This window comes from Excalfactoria chinensis, chromosome 8 (genome assembly GCF_039878825.1).
Source record: "Excalfactoria chinensis isolate bCotChi1 chromosome 8, bCotChi1.hap2, whole genome shotgun sequence".
NCBI lineage: Eukaryota > Metazoa > Chordata > Aves > Galliformes > Phasianidae > Excalfactoria > Excalfactoria chinensis.
In genome coordinates, this window is record NC_092832.1 from 2,864,090 (window position 1) to 2,881,431 (window position 17,342).

At 48.7% G+C, this 17,342-nt stretch overlaps 2 protein-coding genes across 17 annotated transcripts in view; both read right to left on the minus strand.

Annotated features, from left to right (window-relative positions):
• Positions 1-6,004, minus strand: part of PRRC2C (proline rich coiled-coil 2C) — a 66,578-nt gene extending 60,574 nt beyond the window's left edge. For 9 of the 16 annotated variants that reach the window (XM_072343736.1, XM_072343735.1, XM_072343732.1 and 6 more), the window contains exon 1: positions 5,814-6,003. The gene's annotated coding sequence lies outside the window, so the exon portion shown is untranslated. Of the gene's footprint in view, positions 1-5,138; positions 5,158-5,766 lie in introns of those variants that run through there. The other 7 variants (XM_072343724.1, XM_072343737.1, XM_072343727.1 and 4 more) reach the window with 3 other exon arrangements.
• Positions 6,005-6,473: 469 nt separating this feature from the next.
• On the minus strand, positions 6,474-11,455 carry LOC140255822 (dimethylaniline monooxygenase [N-oxide-forming] 2-like). Its single transcript, XM_072343738.1, has 9 exons — positions 11,435-11,455; positions 10,630-10,767; positions 10,373-10,561; positions 9,884-10,046; positions 9,373-9,518; positions 8,536-8,735; positions 7,776-8,128; positions 7,510-7,579; positions 6,474-6,875 (listed from the first exon to the last, which is right to left on the minus strand). Exons 2-9 carry the CDS (start codon positions 10,759-10,761, stop codon positions 6,491-6,493), a joined length of 1,638 nt encoding a protein of 545 aa, XP_072199839.1. The 5' UTR covers positions 10,762-10,767; positions 11,435-11,455; the 3' UTR covers positions 6,474-6,490.
• Between the last annotated feature and the right edge of the window lie 5,887 nt (positions 11,456-17,342).

The following is a 17,342-nucleotide window of genomic DNA, read 5'->3' on the forward strand; positions in this document are numbered from 1 at the left end:
CTCCTTCAGTACAATTTTCAAGACCAACCATAATAATTAACATTTCTCTACAGAGGAAGAAACACTTTTCAGTTTCAGTGTTCCTCTCAAGGAACCACAGTTCACTTGCAGCACTGGATTTCTCTCCACACCTTTAAAATCCCCCTGACAGGAGCTGAAAGTAAGTAAATATTTGTTAGTTTTTACGCAAAACTTTTTCAGTGTCTCCACTCACAGATCAATTTCAGTAAGAGATCATTACATTCAAAACTTCTTCAGAAATCAATCAGATGTTACTTCGAAACAGTGCTTAGGCAAGGTATTCTGGCCATGAACTCTTACAGAATATTTTATGAGTGCACAGGAACTACATTGGGGCTCAATCTTTACCACTTTTATTCCTCTTCATAATAGAAGTGCCAAAATGAATTTCTCTAGCTAATTTTGCAACATCTTTCCCTTCACATTCTCAAGATACCTTTGTCACTGAAGATGGCACCCTCAAGATGGAAGGAAACTCATTAACAGTAGGAATCTGCAGGGCATAGAATTTTATACAGAGTTCTGCACATCCTTAACATGATGAAAAACAGCTCAGTAACAGTTATTCTAGTCAGTAAACCAGTCTTAAGCTTCAAAATTCCCACCTTTAATACTCCAAATCTCCATTGTCTGTAACCCCCGCCATTATCTCTAAATTGGTTTATATAGCTACAACCACAATCTCTCCTCTGTAATAGGAGATGTTACATCATATTTGTCTTTAAGACAATCTAAGACAAGTTCCCACTGTGACAGCAAGAGTCAGAGATGCCAAGAGTCCACAGATTACCATCTCCATTATCAATAAAGAAAACTCTACTTCTCTGCATAAAGAGACAGAAGAATTTGCTCCTTCACAAGCCTTGGTCCAGCCCAATTCATTACTAATGCAGCCTCTTATGCCCTTTATTTCTGCTTATGTGGTTGTTGCTGATGACATGCTAATTTCTTTAAGCAGAAACCATCTCCACCCTGTATCTAAAGCAATGAAAGCAATGCTCGTTATGTAAGACAAGCAACTGTGAAAATCACACCGACAACCAGACAATCCTGGTTAATTAAGGGTCAGCTTCAGCCCTTTGCTTTAGACCAAGTTCATTATTTCAAAATAAAAATGATGAGCTAAATTAGAAAGGATGAGAAAAGCCTCATCAGCATCCCTAATTTTATGTATACGACTTTCATCATTACAGAATGAATCCAAGTAAGGAAGTTAACTTTTCATCTGTCAAATTACACCAGATTAAGCTGAATACTTTCAGTTGCTCTTGGTTCTTTGTTTACAAAAAACATCTACACAATCCCTTGAAGCTGTTTTCAAAAGCAGGCAAACAGTCAAGAAGTCTCAATACACTATCAAAACCACAGCTAAACTGCTTTTAATCCACAGCTAAGTACATACTACTAAGTTCTGTCCCTTGATATGTGGCATAAAAAACATTTCCTAACCAAGGTGAATCCAGTAAATTAATCACATAGCCATACCATGAGCCAAAGGAAAGTTTCTCTTAATAGAATGCATTTTTCCTGCAGAGTATTTATTCTTATTTGCAAAAGTAAATGTGTTACTGCTCTACCTCACCAGAATATTGCCGATGTATACACAAATGCACATCTAGATACGCTTGCAAAGGAAACACAAGCTGTTTTAAGCAGTACTATAAACCAAGACATGTAAACATAGTAACTTAGTTTTGGCTAAATGAAAGCATCAGTGCACTGATCCCAAGACATCAAGGCCTCTCATGGTGGAATAGATGGTTACTTTGAAATGGAAGATCCAAGTCCTGTAACTTATCAAGTTTTAAGCTGAAAGAAATATCACCGGCTTCTGAAACAAAGTTATTCTTCTGGAAAGAGGAAGACATTCCCGCAGTTGCACCCAGCCTGAAGATTCAAAGCAGTTAAATAAGGTGAATAAAGAAATATAGCTTACAGGTGTTTCATTTGAAATTAATAAACTATATATACGTGCATACCATTTATAAGCACATCTATAATTTTAAAAGCTTGCAAACTAAAATCTGGAAATATGAAGGTTATATGCTTACAGAAACACTGATACTAAAAATAAACTGAAACTGCATATGTGATTGAACCAGGACAGGCTGAATTTGCTTTTCTAAGCAGAGAAGTTTGATGTCCTAACAGAAGCAAGCACAGTGGCAAAAACGGGCAACATAGACACTGCAGTTTTACTATGGAAATCCATTTGGTACCTCAGAGCACACTGAGCAACAACTTCCATCCCAGCTACACAAACGTGGAATAAATCTGTCCTGTCACTGAGAAGCCAGTTGTACACTGAATTTAAGAGATATCTGAGATCATCTTCTCTCAGTTACCTGACACTGAGTGATTCCATAGTTCTTCATCCAATACTTTCACAGCCGATGTACCCAAATGTAAAATGCAGTAATTTCTGTCTCTGATATTGCAACCCTCTAAAAATTAAGCTCATGCTATCATCAAAAACACATCAGCTAAAACTTACCACCATCGTACTTGAGATAGAAGATACACAACACAATTGTGCACTATAATTTAACCACTAATCAAGATGTTATCAGATACAGGAAAACAATAGGATGATACAAAGCTTCTCCCTCTAATAGATGTGCAATCTGTAGTAGACTAGTTCCTTACTGTTCAGTTAGAATGTTATGTAATGGCTGAGGTATTTGTAATAAAAACAGTCTATTTCTGTCAGCCTGTTCTCCATGGACATAAAAGCTGTCTTCATCTGATTTTTATTAGGACTTCATCTTCCTCTGCTCTTCATGCATTAAGTCTTCTGTCCACCCCATTTGCACTTCACAAACACATGCACACTGCATGATCTCCCCCCACCTCCTCACACTAATCTCAGCATTTCTTTTTACACCTGCTTTCACCCATGGAAAGTTTCCATAAGGTTTTGTGAAACCCAGCCATGAAAAAAAACAGCAACACACCAACAACCCACAAATGAGGGCATGAAACTGAGTGAAGAAAAAATCCACTACTGAAGATGAACAACTGGTTCTACCAGTAAAATACCACTTGCGGTCCCGTCATTACAGGCCCAGCATCCATCTCCAACTAGTGGAAAGGTGCTGAGTTTTCAGGGTGGAGGGTTTTTTTTTCCCCCTCCAAATCCTTCATTACTATAATTGGCCTCTGACCCATTCTTCCTTCATCGACTATGAAGGAACATCTGTCTTCCTCACTCCTACCTCAATCACAGAATGGCCTGGGTTGAAAAGGACCACAGTGATCATCTAGTTTCAAACTGTGTGCAGGGTCACCAACCAGCAGCCCAGGCTGCCCAGAGCCACATCCAGCCTGGCCTTGAATGCCTCCAGGGATGGGGCATCCACAGCCTCCTCAGGAAACCTGTTCCAGCGCATCCCCACCCTCTGTGTGTGAAAAACTTCCTAATATCCAACCTAAACCTCCACTACCTCAGTTTAAAATCATTCCTCTTTGTCCTACCACTATCCAAAATGCACTTATACAAGGGTTTGTTCCTCTGCAAGAGCACACTGCCTATGGCTTCAATCCTCCTGTGAGAGCTACCTTTTCCTTTCTGTCTCTACATCTAAGCCTCTTATCCACATTACCCTTATATGGTATTTAGACCGTTTTTCACCCTCTCTCCACTTTCACATCACTCCCACAGCTGACTAGGGAAATACTCCAGAATAAGGGGCGTGCACTTGGTGTAACCCAGGACACCGGGCGCGAGTCAACCCCACCAACATACCCGCTCCTTTGGCTTACGTTCTTTTATTATATTAAACTAAGAAATCCATTCAGACAGAACAAAACCTGAATGAGAGCCCTCTCATCACCTTTTGACGAAAGCATCATTTTGTTCCCTGTTCCTTCTCTAGCAGACTTGAAGATTTGAGAAAGAAAGACCTAAAGAAAGCACATTCCATAAATCTGTGTCACCAAACGAAGAGTCCAGCAGCAGGAAATTACAGCTGTAAACAGATGCAACTATCTGTAAAGGTTTTTCTACAGTAAGTTAGGGCTCCAGTTATCAAGTCTAAACAAAAGAAACTATAGGTTGATATTAATAAATTATTCACAGTAGCAAGACTCGCCAAGATGACTATATATTGATTTACACATATTTTACAAGCTATTACTTACCAAAGCAGTATCTAATGTAGAAAATACATAGACAGTAAGGTGGTGTTGCAGGTGACAGGCAGACCTGCAGGCCGCAGTCCTGGTGGCCATACACAAGCACCTGCCTATGCCACCTCCCAGTTCAGCTCACATGGCCACCTTTTATTAACACACCTGCATTACAGCAGCCATAACCTCACAGACTGAACCCAATACCAAGTGACAAAATGCCTCTTCATTGAACTCTAAATCTTAAGAGCTCTCAAAACTTAAAGGTTCCTTAGTCCCAAGGAAGTGTCCCAGTATTAAGAACGAAGAAAAATTCTCTGTGTTTTATGATTCAAGGGAATTTGAGAACCATTCACCTCCTGGCACTCAGCATTATAAGGCCATCCTTTCGTTTTTTCCTGATGGACAGATGAGATCACGCCCCATTTCCTCCCCTATTAAAATGCAGTTTAAGAGCACAGCTCTTAAGGTTGGACAATGGCTAGGCCTGATATCCCACAGCACAAGAAACAAATCGATTAAAAAAAAAAAAAAAAGGAAAAAAACCAACTCCTTCTGCATGAAATAATGCTTACTTCTAGTAGCACGCTCAGTTGATTCCAGTAACCAAAGAGGAAAAACAGCCCCTTTTCCACTGAGAAAGGATTCAAAACCTTTCACAAAGGGACAAGCTTACCAAATGCATGCCCAAGACACAAAAGGGAAAGAAATGGCAAAAACACATGGCATTCCCTACAACTCCCAGCACCAGGCTCTTTCTCATGCATGTCCTGATACCCCCATAAGGCTGGCAGGACTGGAAACTAGCCCCAAAACTTCAATCCGTACCTGTGTGATGGCTCCCATTATGCTCACTGCAGACCACCTGCCTGAATTTTAGCAGTGTCATCTAATGATGCTCACACCATGGTTTCATTGCTAAAACCCCGCCGTGGCCCTCTCCATCCCGTTCCTACAAACCTCATCCCTGAGAGCAGAAGCCACAATACCTTCCCCAAAGGCGCTCCGCTCACATCTAAGAGCAATAACCCAGCAGCAGTCCTTTACTGTGCACCTCCAGAACTGTGGATGAATATTTCAGAGTTAGAAAACCAAACCGCATTGCCCAGCGTGCCGCAGGAAAAACCTCCTCCCGGGGGATCTCGGGAGGAAGAATCACTGCCACAAAGAGCAGGAACGCTGGGATCTCCCTAGAGAGACACGGAGACGTTCAGAAAGGGAGGGAATAGAAGTGAAACGGGTGGGAAACGGGGAAGAAGGATGAGAAACGGGGAGTTGGGGATCGGGAAGCGGCCCCCGCAGCCCAGCCCTGGGGCGAGGCCCGGCGCCGTGCCCGCTGCGGGGCGCGGCCGGCCGCAGACGGCGATGCGCTGCGTTGCGGCGCGGCCCAGCGGCGCGGGGCAGCCCGGCCCGCCGCAGGCCCGGCGCCGCGCCGCCTCCCTCCTTCCTTCCTTCCTTCCCTTCTGCTCTCCCTCCCGCCGCGGCTCCCGCGGGCACCCCGCTCCCCGGTAGGCCCCGGGCCGCTCTGCACCGCCGCAGGCCGGGCGGAAGCCGCCCCCGCCCGAGGCCATGCGGCGCAGGCCGCCCGCCCGCTGCTCTCGTTGCCCGGTGCCTTACCGCCGGCCGGCGAGGAGCCGCGGGAGAAGGGAAGCGGTGGCGCTCACCTGGCGCGCAGCGCGGCGGGCCGGCGCTCCGGCCTCCCCCCCCCGCTCCCCGGGGCTCCCGGACTCGGCAAGGCCGCTGCCGCTCCCGGCGCCGCGACGCCGCGCCTCAGCCGCTTCCACACAGGGGCCAAGATGGCGGGCGGCCAAGCCGGCGCCAACGACGTCTGACCTCACCGCGCCGCGCGCGCACCACCCCTCGCGCCGCCTCCCACGTGACGCCGCGCCGTGCCGCAGTCCGGGAGGCGCTGAGCCCACGAGCGCCCCCTCGCGGCCGGAAGTGGCGATGCCCCAGCGCTGCGCCGCGCGGGTCGCTGTGCGGGCGGGGCTGGCGCCGTGGGGCAAAGCCGTGAGCCCACCTCAGCCGGCCCCCATCGCCCGGTAGTCAGCACGTCGGTAAACACATGGGACCCCACCGTGCGTAGCGCCACTACAGGCTCACTGAGGTTTATTTCCGGCTAGCCCCTCCCAGAAGCTTCCATAGGAACACAGCTACTTCCACACTTGCCGTTCCCAAGGGCGCAGTGCCGAGGAGGCTGTGCCGTGCCTTCAGCCTCATCCCCACAGTCCCGTCCTGCATTACAACCACGGGTAGGGACAGAGAGGTGAGGTCCCACACACCTGGACCCACAAGCACAGCCCTGTAGGCACACCATGGCACCGTCCCCGTTGGATCTCTGCTACAACAGAAGTCCTGCTCGGGGAGCCCACCCCAGCCGGGGGCGTTTGGAGAGGAGGAGCCCTACCAGCAGCGCCGTGGGCAGGGCGAGGAGGCCCAGCCAGCACCAGGAGCGTGAGGGGGCACTGTCCTCCAACACCCGAGTTCTCAAAGGTTTCAAGACCCGCTGCCATTGCGTCAAGATGGCAGCCCTGGCCCCGCTCCATCGGCCCCGTCCCGTCAGGCGGTACTGGTAGGATGTGCAGGGCCCGAAGAAGACAGCCAGGGCCAGCCGGGGGTCGGTCAGGAGCAGCCGCAACATGCTGGGCTTCACACCGGCACACGAAGCGATCTCACTGGTGTAACTAATGAAATTCAGCCTCAAGGCCTGCTTCTCAGACTGACTCCTTCCATGGGGGATAGAATCAATACAGAAAATCAAACAGCATGTTCCCACTTTGGTTCACAGCACTAGGCTTGCAAGAGCCACCACGTTGCAAGGAACACGTTAGCTAAGCTCCCGCCCTGCTGTAGGGTGACATGAAGGGACCCAATGGCACCCAAAGAGCCTTTGTGTGGGTTATCAGCAGCTGCTCTAGTGCAGGGAAGAGGCTCTTTCTCCATAACCTGCTTGTGGCCTCTGAAACACAACCCACAGAGTGGTCTGAGCTAGGAAACTGCTCCTAAACAGGCTCCAGTGAGCTTTGGGGGCGGGATGTGGTGACCAGCCCATACTGCCCATTTCCTAGACTGGGGAGGGAGAAGCCACAAGATGGCACCCTCTGTCTAGAGGAAAAGAAAACTCCGTGCCCAGGTGCTGTGAGAGATGGTGGGTTGCGGAGGACCCACAGTGGGACCTGCAGGTCTTGAGTGCTGTGCTGCTCCCTCCCCCCATTGCTGAGGGTTTGCTTCATCCCAGAGCTCAGCATGGATCAGCAGAAAGGGTTTGGCAAGAAAGAGGATTGACTTGGTTCAGCTTGATTTGCTTATAAAAAACAAAAACATATCACACTATAGCCCAAGTACAGGAGCATCACACACCTTTTGACTGCCAGCTGTCTTTTTGAGACTTCAGCCATCATCTTACTGCTGGGAGGGAGCTTGTATGCGCCTAAGAAGAGTAAAGAGACCAGAGATCATGCACAGCACTACGAGCAGAGCAGTTAGTAGTCCTTCAACCCATTCCATGCTCCCAGCACCTTCACCAAAAGCACTGAGCATGGTGACGCTCAGCACGATGCCAAGTGCAGCAAGTTGACCTGTCCCCCTCCCCAGCACCTCCCGTATCCCTGCAGTCCCTCTCCCACCTGCAAAGACTCCTGTCACCCAGCGAGCCTGGATTTCTGCTCCCACCATCACTGAGCCAGTCAGTTTGACCAAACCGATGATGGCTAGAGTTGGCCTTTCCAGCTGGGGTGGGAAGATGCATTTATAGAGGGTACTATTATTTTTGAGTGGGTTGCAAATCGACTCTTCAAGGAAGGAAAATGAGAAGTTGTAGCCTGTGGCAAAGATCACCACGTCGATGTTCTCTTCAGTTGTTCCGTCTTCAAAAATGGCTGAAGTTTCAGTGAACTCCTTCACATTTGACTTCAGCACAATGGTTCCAGAGAGCATGCAAAATGGCAGCTCTTCATTGATAATGAAATTAAAATTGGAACTTTCACGTGGAAAAAAAGAAGAAGAAGAAGGAGAGAAATGTTAGCATCCAGGGGAGACACAATACATCTTTTGTGACCTTTCCTATGAAAGTGGTGCTTGGGAGGGATGCAAGGGGCGTGTGCCTCGGGTTTGATCTCTGCCCCCTGTGGCTTGATTAGCCATTGCAAACCACCCTGATGTGAGGTTGAGTTGTTACTAGGACCTGGATATCACTGAGTCGCCGGAACCCACCAGGGCTACAAACAGGCACCAAGAGTGTGAAGCCATATTAATGCATTATCAATGAGAAAAAGGAAAAAGAAAATCCCCTCTGATGGTTTGCTATTCTGCAAATATCCTTTGAAATGAAAGATGATTTCGCACTATTAAAAAAATACATTCTAACCAAGAAAAAAGGACAAAAACCTTTCAGCAGAAGCCAATCCGTAGATCTTGTGGTTAAACCATGAGTTCATCTTCCAAATCTTGATCCTTTTCATGATGGCTGATGGGAGAAGCCATTCAAGAAAGTGATTAAAGCGAGTGGTGTTGACCATGTCCCAGGGGAAGCCATGGTTTGCCAGCCGGCTGAATACCCACGTGCTGCTCCTGGCACTGAGAAACACCTGGCAGAGAAGGCAGGCCTGAGGGCATAGCATAGCAAATCCCAACTCCTGTGATTGGGAGCAAAGTCCCAACGAAGGCAGCCTGTGTCCAGATGAACCAACCAGTTCATGGTGGCTTTTGCAAAGTCCAAATTTTCCAGAAATCGCAAAGCTTATTCAATTGGCCTCAATTTAAGGCCTGTTTGTTGTGAAATCAAATGGACAAGTGAGAGGAAACCTTTGGAGAGTGAAATTGTGTGTTTCTGTGGGTACTGAGAGGTGAAGATAGAGCTGTACTCACAAGATAGAGAAAAGGTGTGCATCATGGCTACTAACAGCAGTGCAGTGACCTTGTATTTCTGCTCAAGAAGGTGCTTTAGCATCTTCTATGTGCTTGTAGGCAGTTTTAGGGAAGTATACAGGGACAGGAGGAGCTTGGCTGCATGTCAATGAAGTGGAAAAGCAGTGATGAAGCCTTGCTCAGGGAGTGAGTGGTTGAAGGGAAGTGCTGAATGCCAGGAAAGGACTGAGCAAGAACCATAGCGAGGAAAGGGAAATGTGTCCCTTTGGTGGGTCTTGCTAACCTTGGCTTTGAGAGAAACCCTGGTTCTAACCTCCCTCCTGCTTGTCCCTTGTCCCACTCCCCATCATGCTGTACCTTTGCAGCCACGTGACTCAAATCCACAGCAATATCACAGGCGGTATTCCCAATGCCGACCACGAGGACCCGCTTTCCTTGGAAAGCAGCTGCATCTTTGTATTCTAGGCTGTGGAAGTACTGACCTCTGAAGCGGGTCTCAATACCTGTGCAGAGAGTGAGGAATGTCTCCTATCACCACACATTTGCTCCAACTTCACACCAAGCCCTTGTCCTGCTGCTTCCCCCCTCTCCTTGCAGCCAAGCCCAGTGCTGCAAAGCCCACAGAACCCTCAGCAATACCAGTAACGGTGATGCTTTCACTTTCTCCCACCTTTCTGAGTAACCTTGTCATGGTCCTGCTCAGAAAATCCTCCTAGAACAGCACTGTTGCATCTTCATGAGGTGGTTTATCCATTGCTGGATATGCCCACATCCATTTTCATGGGGCAAGTCTCAGTTGTGCGGGCTGGTGAGCTTTGTGGAGCAGAGGGACAACCCCAGCCCACCCTACTGCAGGGGCAGGACTCACCTGGGAAAGAAGCCAAGGGTAGGTGGGGCTGCTGGAAGTTTCCTACGCAGACCATGACAGCATCAAAGACGTGTGACTCCTGGATGCCCTCTGTCTCAGTGACCACATCCCATTGGCCCGAGGTGGCAAAATCCGGGTGCTTCCTCACACTGATGACTGTTGTCTTGAAAAGCCCGACAACATAATCATCGGAAACTGTGCTGTGCTTCAGAAAGGTGCTGCTTACAAAAGGCTGGGGCTGCTGGGCCTTCGATATCTGAACTGACAAAATAAACCTACACCCTCCCTCTGCACGTGGCATAGGATTTGGGGCACAGGGCAGCCCATGTTCAAGCAGCCTCAGTTAAAAGATGGAGCCAAAAAGGCTGAATTGTGGATGCCCAGGGAGTGCAGAGCTCATGGGCTTCGCACCCAACATTGTCCCATCCCACCTGCTTGATGGCAGCTCCTGCAGCCCCTGAGGCCTTTCTGCTTTTTGTCTCAGCCCACCTTGAAGCGGATGTGCCTCAGAAGCTGGAAGTGCCGAGCATACATGCGCAAATACTCCAAGAAGAGGCTGTGAGGGAGGAAAGAGGGGAAATCCTCTGGGAAGGGGAAGTCGCTGAAGCAGGACATCTCCTTGGAGGTGTTGCTGATGACGGAGTGGTACACGCTGACCCTTCTGCAGTCTGTGTTGTCCTGTGAGAAGCGAGCAGGGCTGTTGTGGGAGCACAGGGGAGGGAGAAAAGCAGGCAGAGCTCACTCACTGCAATGTGCCACAGCCCCCCGATGTCCTCATTCCTCTCAAAGCAGATGGGCTCCAGCCCCTCATCCAGGCAGCACTTGGTGGCCGCCAGCCCGCTGACGCCAGCCCCAATGACGGCCACTCGATGCACCATGGTGTCCTGTGGGCAGCAAGGGGATGAAGAGTGACCAAGAAGGGAATGAGTTGTGCAGGGATCAGCAGAAGCACGGTGCTTTTCCTCACACCTCCGTGGCTGGTTTTTGTGTTTTCATATTTAATTTCCATTAAGTAGGAAAGAAAAACACTTTAGGGAAAAAACTGCCACGATTCCTGATGGGGTGGGGGCATGGGGCAGCAATTCAGAAGTTGTGCAGTGTTGAGAAAGTGCTGCTCATGTTACAAAACATGCAAAGAGAGAAACCCAGGCGAGGCAAGGGTCAGGGGAGGAAGTGCAAGCTCAGCTGTGTAAACTGGGCTACGCTGAAACCAGCATAGAGAAATGAAGAGAATTAAGTCCGTGCAGACTCTAACTAGATAACAAGCACTTCTCCCGCAAAGTCTCAAGAAAGATTCATTTTTAACATGTTTTCAAACAGATTTATGTCAAAGATTAAGTTAACTTAAATAGGACCTGGAGGATAGTGCAGAAATCCAGAGAAAAGCACCTAGGAGAAGCAAGGGACCCGAGTACACCCGCAGATGCTCACATCCAGCTGCAGCCCCCCCGGCTACAGGGACAGGCACAAACCCCAGAGTTTGGGCACACAAAGAGTGTACCTTTCAGCCAGTCACAACTCCATCTCCATAAAGCCCCCAAACTCACCCACCTGGATGCCAGTCCCACTGGCTGGCTGTCTTGCAAAATGCAGCCAGAAAGGAATTCAGAGCAAACTTTCACTGCGCCTTTGCTGCTTTGGGCTCATCTGATCTTCACTTGGAGCTTCTCCAAGCACAGATTTAAGGGCGAGGTGGAATTCTGCCCGGACTGCTGCACCACCGACCTTTATACCCACGCTCACTCCACTGCCGGTGCTTGAATACATACACAGCAAAGACATGGACCTTAATCCCCAAGGCAGCATGCTTGAAGGGACTTCCACCCATGATACTGGGGTCATGTCTGTGCCTGGGGACCCCTGCATCCTGCCCCATCACTGGGGCACCGGGCCACCAGGCTTCCTGTGCCCACCTGCTGGCCTGGGGGATGCGGGCTACTGCTGCACGGTGCAATCTCCACCAATAGAGATGACCCACTGTCACTGGAGGAGGTTGTGAGGGCTCGTGTCTTGGTTGGCTGCAAGGTCCTGTCCCAGTGAGGGAGACATCCCCACACGCCTCCTCAGCTCAAGGCCCCACTGGGTCACTCTTAGGAAAGGCTCTGGGAGGGGCTGCTTGTTTGCCCAAATCCAGCCCACCACAGCTTATGCACTGATCCTGGCTCTTGGACACCTTCCTCTCAGGCAGCAGCCACCCATGAGCTGCACCTGAGCCTCCTCTGCACCCTGGTGGATGTTTTCCAAACTACCTTATTAAAACAAGGTTTCTTGGGCTTGTTTGGTTGTGGTGTTTGTTTGTTTGTTTAAGTTTATTTTTAACTAGCTTTGCCTTTGCTCTCCACATCACGTGCTGTGTGAGAAAGGCAGCAGCACCCTCTAGCTTCCTCTCAAGCTCATTCCCACTGTACGCTGCAGGGAGGCACAGTGATTCAGAAGGTTGCTTCCAGCTCACTTACCCGGTGGAATGCACAGCTTCTCCCACAGCAATATATGAATACATAAAATATATGATAACATATAATACAATATATAAAATAACCACATTGCACGGTTCTATATTAGACAGCAGTTATTCTGATCCATCCTCTATTTTGCTCTTCTTTCCTCCTATATATATATATTTAATTCTGCTGAATAAATTTGCATATATTACCATTAATTTCTCTGCCATTTTGTCTCAGGATCATGGCAAATTCCCCAGCTTCCCAAGCAAGCCTCGGTCTCAACTACTTTGAATCAATACCTTCCCACCCTCGACATGCAAAATATCAGTGTCAAACCACAGGTTACATCAGCTCAGCACAAGCAAATAAATAAATGTCTGGATGCAGGGATTTAGAGCTTCCAGCCTCTGCTGTTGATGCAGGGAGCAGCGCACGCTGTTTTCTGTCCTCTTCTCTTTTACTTCCTTCTCCATTATAGAGTGTGGAGGAAGCTGACAGAAGCCTGGGAAACAAACGAGGGCATCTTGGGGGGATTTAACTTCTAGGAGAAGAGATGCATGGTCTCATTCTGCAGTAGCAAATGCGGGAAGCCTTTGCCCAGAAGGACAGGGAAGTCTCATTACCTGTATTTAGCTCAACAGTGCTTGTTCTTCCAATGCACACAGAGATGAACTCACCTCCACCTTTTCCTCTCCTCTGGTGTCCACTGGGGACAAAACACCTGTCTTTTAAGAAGCACCAAATCCTGCCAAGATGGATGCACCAGAGTTCCTTCAAGACTCATATCTATGCACCTGAATTTCTGTATTCATCTCTGTGCTCTTAAATATTTGAGAGAGACAAGATGTGCCCAGCCTGAAAGCATTTTAGTACAGGGGAAATTGTGTAGAAGACTACAATATGAATGAGCTCCTCTTCAGGGCAGTTATGGAAGATAGCTGAGCTGTCCTTCAACAGTTGAGCTGTCCTTCAACAATACCTCCAGCACAGAACCATTATGTTCAAAAGACCACTGAGATCACTGAGTCCAACCTCAGCCTGCCCCCACCATGCGCACTGACCATCCCTCAGTGCCACACCTCCAGTTCTTGAATACCCCGAGGGATGGTGACCATACCACTTCCCTTGGCAGCCTGTGCCAGTGCCCGAACACTCTTCCTGAAAAAGAGGTTTTTCCTAACACTCAACCTGAACCTCCACTGGTACAATTTGAGACCATCCCATTTCATCTTCCCCATTGGTGGTGGTACCGCCACAGCCACACAGCTGACCTCCGCCCTGATGTTCCCTCCCAGGTTGCCCATGCCAACCACAAGGACAGGATTCCCTTTAAATCCACTGGGCTGTTTGTACTGCTAGCTAGGAAAGCACCAGCCTTAATTACTTTGAGCACCTGTGACATTTATAGGGTCAGGTTCTGCAGGAACAGTCCAGGTGGCAAGAGAGAAGAGCTGCAATTGATGGCCAGCGGAGACTCAGGGAGGCCCAGCCCTCCATCCCACACACACAGATTTGGTGTTTCCCTCCCAGACTGAGATCTTTCACATCTCTGCACAGCAAGCAAACCTTTCGCTCCCTTTACCTGGACTCTTAATTTACAAACTAGATGAACATTTAAGGCCATTTAATCCTCTCTCTCTCTCTTTTTTTTCCCACCCCCAATAAAGAAAACCATCCCCTTTCTGCATACCAGCCAGCTGCTCATAAAGCCCTGCAGTTGCCCTGGAAACTCTCTTTATGAGTCTGCGGCTCAGGGACAAACCACTGCCAATTTTTCTTGCAATCATGTTTGAACTACCCCTCTTTATTGGCCTCACAAATATTTGTGTCTAATCTTTGGAGCTCTGCCACTGCCTATCTTAAGAAAACAGAGTCAAATGTGCATGGGGCTGCTCCAAGCACATTCTTGTTTGCTGCCCCCAGGACAGATGCCACCAGCCTTGCCACCTCTGCAGCTGTAACACTACAGCTTTAGCAGTGCTTTGCTTCTGCCTCCCAAAGCCTTCCTGTTTTAGAAGTCCAAGACAGACAGATAGATGGCCGCAATGTTGCTGCAAGCCCTAGTTTGATCCCAGCATGGTCACCAACCTGGTGGCACAGTGGCCAAGCGGCACCAGCTCTTCAACCCTGGGACATGCTTCTGGCTGCTGGAGGACAGTGGCACACTGGGGAGACAGTGGCACACTGGGGGACAAATAGTCAGCAGCAAGTAGGTTCCAGCAGAAATGTGGGGTCAAACAAATTTCTATGAAACACCCAATTTCCTATGAACAATTTCAGCTTTCAGTACAAACTTCAAAACTCTTGGCTTTCCAAGTTCTAAATGAAAACTGGACTTTGTCAGGTTAAAGAAATAACCCACAAGCACAGGCTGTTTATTTATTCACTACTTTTTCCCCTCCCTCCCCCCCCCCCCCTTTGCATGTCAGGAGTTAACTTGCATGACAAACATCTCAGCTATGCATGGCATTTCATTTCCTACCCTAAAGCAGAGAAGCCAGAGATAACACCCAGGACTCCATGCCCCTGCTTGCCCCATGGCAAGAACTGCTACACTCCTGTGCTCTCCCTGTAGCAGCTAACCCCAAAAACATGGTGGGGAAGCAGTGTTCAACTCACTTCTCAGAAGGGCTCAGAACACTGGGAGCCCTTGGAAACATCTGCCTATCTCCTTACCTTGCAGCACCACACTCACTACTACAGGTGGAGCAGCCCCACCTCAATTTATAGGGAACACCTGGAGCTACTGTGGGACTGGCTGCTCCTGTGTTGGTTGCACAACCTGGGTTTGCTGTAGGAGGAGTGCTGGCACCTGGCACCAGGCTGCCTGGGTGGTGGTGACCACCGTGCATCCATGGTCAAAAGGACTGTGGTGGTGGGATGGTCTGGTGTGATCCAGAGGTATCCCAGATTCATTTGGATGTTGGTGCCCAGCAAACTTGGAGAAGGTGAAATAACCACCAGCACAGCAAGGTCCTGAAGGCACACAAAAAAGTGGAAATACTTTCCAAAATATCAGTGTAACATGTAGCGCTCATCTAGACATCTCCCAGGGGTGAATTATCATGGAGATAAGGGAGAAAGAGTGGCTACAGCTACTCAATGTATTTAGGAGTGACTTGAAATGAAAACATTAAACCCAATTGCAAAAGGGTGTGGGTGGACACAGAGGTCATGCAGATACTTTTGAGGGAGGACTGAGGCTTTAGGACTGCTAAGGTTTAAGGAGCGACTATGGGGGTCTCTGCCCTGCCTTCCCACACATGCACAATCTTGCACCTGCATAAGTGTTTGCTAGAACTTGGCAAGAGAAAATTGAGAATCCACAAGGGAAAACATGTTGTTCACACGCTCCTGGTTCCCTGGATCCCCCAGCCTGGATTCTCAGCTGCTTTCAGTCAGTGGGACATCTCTATCTGGGTTCTGTGTACTGGAGAGGGCCGGGAGAAACCAAACTGCCCTATGCAGGCTCCACTATGTAGGTTTCTTGTCCTCTCACCGATGTGCCTGAGATGCCTCCCAGCACTGAGCAGAAGGCTGAAATCCTGTTCTCCCATTGCCCAGGGATTGGAGGCTGCAGGAGGGGTGTGTGGGGACAGAGGAGGCTGTGAGCAGCTGCTGGTGGCAACATGCCCCTATTTTTTAGAACTGGATTTTGGCCCTGAAAAAAAACTGCTAAATTGCTTGTGCATTGAAGCAAGAGGGATGGCCCCAGGTCAAAAGGCAACTTTCCTGCTAAAAACACGAACAACAACAAAACCCACTACCCCAAGCAGCACGGGCTGTTTTCCTGTTTACTCTGTGCTGGGAGCAGTAAAGAAGACCCTAAAGCAAGCAGCAGCAAGCACCAGCAGCACATTTATGTTTCTTTTTGTCCAAACCAGGTATGTTCAATACCTTCAGCTCTCGCAAAAGATGCCACAGTGGAGATCCAAAGGATGTGCCAGGACAGGCATGGGTTTGTGAGCAGGGCACAAGTGCTTCACTGTGACACACCTGGCAAAATTTAACCTGATTTAATAAGAAGTTCTGTGTTTTGCATTGTGCAGGCTGTGGACTTTGTCATGGTGAAGCTGTTGTCCTTGTTAAACCTGCTGCCTCCCGTTGTGTCAGTGGAGGCAGGAAAAGAGCTGCCCTTAGCTTCTTGTGTTTGGAGGTTTCTATCTGTACATTGAAGTGTTTCCATCAGATGATGACTTAAAAATCTTCGCAGGATCAGAACTGATGGATGCATGATCTCTCCTTTGTTTGCCATGGCTTTTTACCAGAACACAAAGCAGACCCCAACCACAGAGCACCTTCCTACCTCTACCCCTGTCCTCAAGTGTTTCTTAGAGTTCTGTCAACACAGTTGGTCACATTCTGTAAACACTGACCTTCCTCCTGAGCTCGGTGTTTAAATGCTTTCAATTCCTACAGGTGCTCCAAGAGCACCTTAAGCACAGGTATTGAACATACCAGCACAGGTACTGAACATACCAGCACAGGTACTGAACATACCAGCACAGGTATGCTGTGCTTGATTCTGTCTCAAGCCTTGGCACAGAGACAGCGCAGTGCTCCCCATCCTACAGGGATGAGCTCTTGCACCACCTCAGCCCCCACCCAGGAGCACCTGCTGTGTTGATTCCTAGAATGAAATTCTTGGTCAGGACAAAAACCTGAACACTAGGCAACCTGCTGCTCTCTGTGCACTCAGGTAGGGTCATAGAATCACTAAGGTTGGAAAAGACCTCTAACACCACTAAGTCCAGCCACCCAAGTCCACCATGCCCACTGCTCACGTCCCTCAGGGCCACATCCCAATGGTTCTTGAGCACCTCCATGGACAGTGACCTCACCAACTCCTTGGACAGCCTGTTGCAAATCTCCACAGCAGAGCCAGGCTATCTGCTAACTGCATTCAAAGAGATTCAAAGGCATTTTGCAATATCACCTCTCCATCAGTTTAAATGTCAGCTTCCTCGAATTGTTAGAGGAGCTCATGGCTTGGCTTGCTAATTGATTTGAGGAGA

Coding starts and splice junctions, on each gene's coding strand:
- LOC140255822 (XM_072343738.1), bottom strand. CDS start 10,761: ATGGTGCATCGAGTGGCCGTCATTGGGGCTGGCGTCAGCGGGCTGGCG. Junction 8,129..8,535: donor GGATTGGCTTCTGCTGAAAG/GTTTTTGTCCTT, acceptor TCCACGTGAAAG/TTCCAATTTTAATTTCATTA. Junction 7,580..7,775: donor GGTGACAGGAGTCTTTGCAG/GTGGGAGAGGGA, acceptor TACTCTTCTTAG/GCGCATACAAGCTCCCTCCC.